This window comes from Oncorhynchus clarkii, chromosome 5, assembly GCF_045791955.1.
Source record: "Oncorhynchus clarkii lewisi isolate Uvic-CL-2024 chromosome 5, UVic_Ocla_1.0, whole genome shotgun sequence".
NCBI classification, from domain to species: Eukaryota; Metazoa; Chordata; class Actinopteri; order Salmoniformes; family Salmonidae; genus Oncorhynchus; species Oncorhynchus clarkii.
In genome coordinates, this window is record NC_092151.1 from 25,774,382 (window position 1) to 25,780,675 (window position 6,294).

Consider the following 6,294-nt stretch of genomic DNA (forward strand, 5'->3'; position numbering starts at 1 on the left):
ACCCTTAGCTTAATGTAACCTTGTTCCTCATGATCACTCTATGCTCCCCAATTATGACCCGACAAGTATTTAAGTCCTACTGGATGACCGGCGAACTAAGTGACACACGTGTCACAGTTCCACATTGAGTAGCCAAAGCTGGAAATGACCTATGGCCAACCTCCAGAATCACACCAGATCCATCTGCATACAAACACACACGCATAAGTCCTTCATGCATCTGAATATGGCCAACGTTACCCTCTGTGTTTACATCATGCAGAGAGTCACCTCATGGCAGGGTTCAGCCAAGGCTTGCGTGCCATCGTTGTGCCACACAGATAAGGGCTAACTCGCGCTGTTAAGCCCCTTATGAATCGACCACGTTGTTCTCCTTTGTTTTGGTCAGTAAACCAACCCAAACAGATGACCTACGCACATTCATTCAGCTACTTTGCTCCCACTGAACAATCAATGGCTGCCACAAACAATTTTCCATTAGTGAAACACCACAGAATATGGCATTAGTATCAACATAACCAAGGCCAGTACATGGCAAACAGAAAGCATAGACAAAATGTGCATCACTGCTAGAGGGAGAGAACATTCATAAGAGTGTTTCACATTCCTTCTCTAAATGAGTGACAATGATGCATAGATCTGAGGAAGGCTTTGTACCCACAGATGACACAGGGTCAAAGATCTGACCTTGTCATTGGAACGCCATGAGAGGAGATTGTGCGGTTCCTCAGGCTCAGAGACAGTCTTTGCGTTTCTCTTACAAAGGCTGATTCAAATCATTTCATCCATACAAATATTTCTACAAAATGTGCTGATATTTAATGGATACTTCAGTTACAGTAGATATACATGTAGTGTAAATATACACTACTTGACCAAACGTATGTGGACACCTGCTCGTCAAACATCTCATTCCAAAATCACGGGCATTAATATGGAGTTGGTCCCCCCTTTGCTGCTATAACAGCCTCCACTCTTCTGGGAAGGCTTTCCACTAGATGTTGGAACATTGGGTGCAAGTCCCCACAGCATTCAGCCACAAGAGCATTAGTGAGGTTAGACACTGATGTTGAGCGATTAGGTCTGGCTCACAGTTGGTGTTCCAATTGAGGTCAGGGCTTTCAGTCATATTCTTCCACACCGATCTCGACAAACCATTTCTGTATGGACCTCGCTTTGTGCACGGGGGCATTGTCATGCTGAAACAAGAAAGGGCCTTCCTCAAACTATTGCCACAAAGTTGGAAGCACAGAATTGTCTAGAATGTCATTGTATGCTCTAGCGCTAAGATTTCCCTTCACTGGAACTAAAGGGCCTAGCCGAACCATGAAAAACAGCCCAGACCATTATTCCTCCTCCACCAAACTTTACAGTTGGCACTATGCATTGAGGCAGGTAAAATTCTACCTGGCATGCGCAAACCAAGATTCATTAGTTGGACTGCCAGATGGTGAAGCGTGATTCATCACTCCAGAGAACGCGTTTCCACTGCTCCAGAGTCCAATGGTGGAGAGCTTTACACCACTCCAGCCGACGCTTGGCATTGCTCTTGGTGATCTTAGCCTTGTGTGTGGCTGCTCGGCCATTTCATGAAGCTAACAGTTATTGTGCTGACATTGTTCCAGAGGCAGTATGAAACTCGGTAGTGAGTATTGCAACCGAGGACAGACAATTCTTACAGACAATTAGTACTGTATCAACTGCACACCTACTGAACATCAACTCTACTGTATTCACAAGCTCCCTGTTAGAGAGCATCCTGTACTGAAGACTCACAATGCCTGTTCTGTTGTCTGATATTAATAACTGATTTATGATCTGTCCTCCTCGTTAGGGTGGTAGTAGCACAGTTCCTGATATTCCCTGCTCCTGGGTAGAGTAACTGAGTGCCAACAAATTCACGGCAATGCATCAAGCCACCACCTACCCTTAGGTCCCCTATGTCCCCTGCCTACCCTTATATCTCATATGTCTTCTCTTATGTCCCCCACAAGCAAAATAAATGTAAATGTGTGGAACACAGCAGAGTGTAGGAGTTTACCCCACTGTTCACCACACTCAAAACTCAAAAGAGTCAATCAAGTGAAATAATTGGCCAGTCATGTTATTATCCTGTAATTCCCATAACATGTCTAAAAATGACATGTACATTATATTTTTTACTGTACAATCTATTTCCTTCAACTAGGTCGAAAAGGAACTCATGATTTCAACACAAGTTTAGACCTACTTTATCACTGTGACTGGCTTGGCACAACCAAGTGTAGGTTAGATCATTAGACAAGCCATATTTCATGTAAACATATTCTATGTAAACTAAGACCCTGGAAAATGTGAAGAACCTGCCGCGCTGATGGATAATATAGCAATGTAAAATCATGGGGTGCACAGATATAGGATTAAAGCAATGCAATCACATTCAACAAGAGCTTTTCTCCAATTATTTTATTTCAAGGGAGGGAAACGTGTTAAAGGTACTAGAAGTAACAACTCAAAAACAAAACGTCTCACTGGTCTCAAATTAACTGGTCCGTTACTGAATTGACAACAAGAGAATTGCTGGAGCCAGTCAATTTGACAACAAGAGATGGTCTGTCTTTTGTTGACCAATAAGAAGGCTGCCCCATTAGAATTCTATTGTGAGAGGGCCCAATAATATTTTTGTGAAAAAAACGTGAGGAATTGAGTGCAAAAGAAGAAGGAAAGTAGTAAGTATGCTGTTAGGAGCTTATGGTTGGACTAGAAGAGTATATTACTTACTCCATCGATTCAGTAAGCTATTCATATGCATCTTGTCGGGGTGAACGGGACAGGGCGCACAGTCAGTCCCACAGTGTGTGTAACCAAAGCAAGACCAGCAGAAGTTAGTGCCTTTGTCCAGCAGCTGAGAGAGACCAGACCACACCCACACACACACACACACACACACACACACACACACACACACACACACACACACACACACACACACACACACACACACACACACACACACACACACACACACACACACACACACACACACACACACACACACACACACACACAAATGTGATTAGACATGCAAACAAGTGTCACAGCCACACCACATAAAACACATGAAACATTCCACACTCCTGGTGATAAAACTATTACTGCAAGGGACAGGTTTGAATTTACACTTGCACTTTCAGTAGACTACTTGTGTAGTTTGGATGATATAGGGACATAACAAGAGAGCACCTGTTCCATGTTGCAGCGCTTACCAGTGGAGGCTCCTCAGAGGAGGAAGGAGAGGACCACCCTCCTCTGTGAATTTCAGAAGAAAAAATGAATAGTGAAATATTTAAAAAGTTCTAATTTTTAGATAAAACTATACTAAATATATTCACATGTAACGAAATAATTGATTGGAACGCACTGTTCGGCAATGAAGGTCTACAGTACCGTAGCCTCAGCAGCACTCAGTAAGGTAGCACCATGGTGTAGCCGGAGGACAGCTAGCATCCGTCCTCCTCTGGGTACATTGACTTCAATACAAAACCTAGGAAGCTCATGGTTCTCACCCCCTTCCATAGACTTACACAGTAATTATGACAACTTCTGGAGGACGTACTCCAACCTATCAGAGCTCTTGCAGCATGAACTGACGGTGTCCACCCAATCAAAGGATCAGAAAATGAATCTAGTACTGAAAGCATAAGCTACAGCTAGCTAGCAATGCAGTGCATAAAATGTGGTAAGTAGATGCCTCAAAGAGAGAAAGACAATAGTTGAATAGTTTTGAACAAATTCATTTATTCCAAAATTAAGGAGAAGCAGGAGAGAGCTACCGATTTTAGCCAACTCAAACACAAGGCTCAAACAGAGAGGGATGATATGTTAGCAGGCTGGCTATGTCTATCCAACATCCAAGTCAAGGTAAGCTTTTGATTGTATAAATGTATTGCCACCTGGGCCCACCGGAGTAAGTGCACGCTGCTGACTGTACACTGTACTGCATGATTGTAGCGGGAATACTAACTTGTTAGTTCTAGTAGCTATGTTGACTATGATGTGGCAACAATGTAGGCTGTGTGTAACGGGTCATGACGTAAAGATTGCATGATTTTTCACCTGGTCACAGACATCTGATGTGTTGTGCCCTGAAGTCGACAAGCGAAGGGAAAAGGTGAGGAAGAGAGCAAGTAGATAGCGAGAAGGAATTATATATACAACGAGCTGTTTGTATGTGGCTGCTATGAAAGTAAACTGTGTTTGCTTGTGATCAGTGGTGTATTCATTGTGCCGATTCTGTTGAAAAAAAAGTTTCTTCAACCGAAACCAGCTGAACGGGGATAAACATACCTGAATTTGTCCAATAAAAACTCTTGTTTGAAACTGTTGGAGTAATGATTACACCCTAGATCAGCTAGAGATGCAGGAAAGAGTGTGCAAAGCGGTGTTGAATGTGTCACTGTCTGTCACCTTGATTACTCAAATCTCTTGACATGTTGTTGTAAAAAAAAGTTACGTTGTAAACTTTCATTCATAGCCTAGGTTGTAGCAACCTCAGTGGGTACAGGGAAATTCTAGTATCAGGTAGTAGCCGAAACCTATGGATGTTACATTGAGCTGGGTGAATGGAGTCCCTTACAAAAAAAGATTGCAGTTTTGAAACTGCAGTAACTTCAGTCAACTGTGGTATTTTGGACACAGTAATTGCAGAATAACTGCAGAATAACTGCAGTGTAATGCAGTTGAACTTCAGTGTAATTCAGTTGAACTGCAGTTACAATGCAAAATTACTGCAGTAAAAAAAGTTATATTTTGGACACAGTATTTGCAGCATACTGCAGTTAAGCTGCACTCTAACTGTAGTTATATTGCATTCTGACTGCAATCTTTTTTGTAAGGGATATGAATGACAGTTATCCAATATGCTGTAATAGAAATAAGGCCATGTTCATAAAAAAAATGTGTCATCCTCCTTTACCTTAAACGGCACGAACCGCCACTAGTTATTAAGCCCTACTTGCCATTAGAAAATTATTATATTTTAGGATGTGTAAGTGTATGCCAAGGATATAATAAACTGTTGCATGATACTGCATAAGATTTCTAATTTTATTGGGATATGATATCATTCTAAAGTGCACCTATCATTCCGAGGTGTAGCCTAGTTTGTGTCTGGTATGTTCAATCACATGTAAATTCTTCACATGATTCCCGTTTGGACCTCAGCTACTGTGAAAGCATAGCAGCGGGGGAAAATAAATTGGAACTGAGCTAAAATATAAAAATTTGCAAGTGTGTGTGCGTTCAAAGCGTAAAACAAATCATGTTATCAGGTGATATTTGTAAACTATAGGCTTTAATTGATGACTACAAAATAGCCAGTCAAGTTTTACATGTATATGCTACTTACTGCGGCAAACTGTTGCGTAGACAAGCGTTTTCTTCAATGAACTTCCTCGGCTGCGTCGTAGATTAAAATATATATTTCCCATAGAAGATGCAATGACTAGAATGGCGCGAGCGCCGCAACACTTTAAATGTTACTGCGTTCATGCGGGTCTCGACCAAACAGCGCAATCAATGCGTCAATCTCAATCTGTCACCGTCAGTCTCAGTTGTTTTTCAGAAACTGAACCCAAACAGGTTGACGAAATGCATGCCTTATCTGTTGCCTTGGGAACACCCTGCAATTACAGGGCTCACTGCGCTTCAACCTGTCACTCTGTAAAAAGTGAGACCGATGAAAGTGTTGCCTAGTGGCTCTCTTTCCCTCCCACACACCACACCAACCACAACACAGACAGCTGCCACTGTCGCAATGAGAAACGTTCATATTCTGAAGAACCGTTTGTTCTCTTAACATGTTCACGTATGTATAGCAAGTCTAGATATCCTCCCAAAATGTTGATCTGCATATCATATTAGAATAAATTAACGACTCTTCATTTATTACAGAACACGAAAATCCCTATTCCCTACCTGAAATAAATTGACCATAGACATTCAACAAGTTTGCTTAAAGCTGGTTTGTACAAATCTGATAATACATTCACCTATTAGGCTTATCTTGATTAATAAGAAGTATTATTCACCTATTAGGCTTATCTTGATTAATAAGAAGTATTATTCAGCTATTAGGCTTATCTTGATTAATAAGAAGTATTATTCAGCTATTAGGCTTATCTTGATTAATAAGAAGTATTATTCACCTATTAGGCTTATCTTGATTAATAAGAAGTATTATTCACCTATTAGGCTTATCTTGATTAATAAGAAGTATTATTCAGCTATAGGCTCATTTTTTTTAACCAAGGCAGT

At 41.2% G+C, this 6,294-nt stretch overlaps 1 protein-coding gene across 2 annotated transcripts in view; it reads right to left on the reverse strand.

Annotated features, from left to right (window-relative positions):
- LOC139408597 (dual specificity testis-specific protein kinase 2-like) overlaps positions 1 to 5,678 on the reverse strand; it is a 38,528-nt gene extending 32,850 nt beyond the window's left edge. For both annotated transcript variants that reach the window (XM_071152667.1, XM_071152666.1), the window contains exon 1: positions 5,387 to 5,678. In XM_071152667.1, coding sequence (XP_071008768.1) covers positions 5,387 to 5,468 — 82 coding nt within the window. In that variant the 5' untranslated portion in view covers positions 5,469 to 5,678. The remainder of the gene's footprint in view (positions 1 to 5,386) is intronic.
- Positions 5,679 to 6,294: the final 616 nt, after the last annotated feature.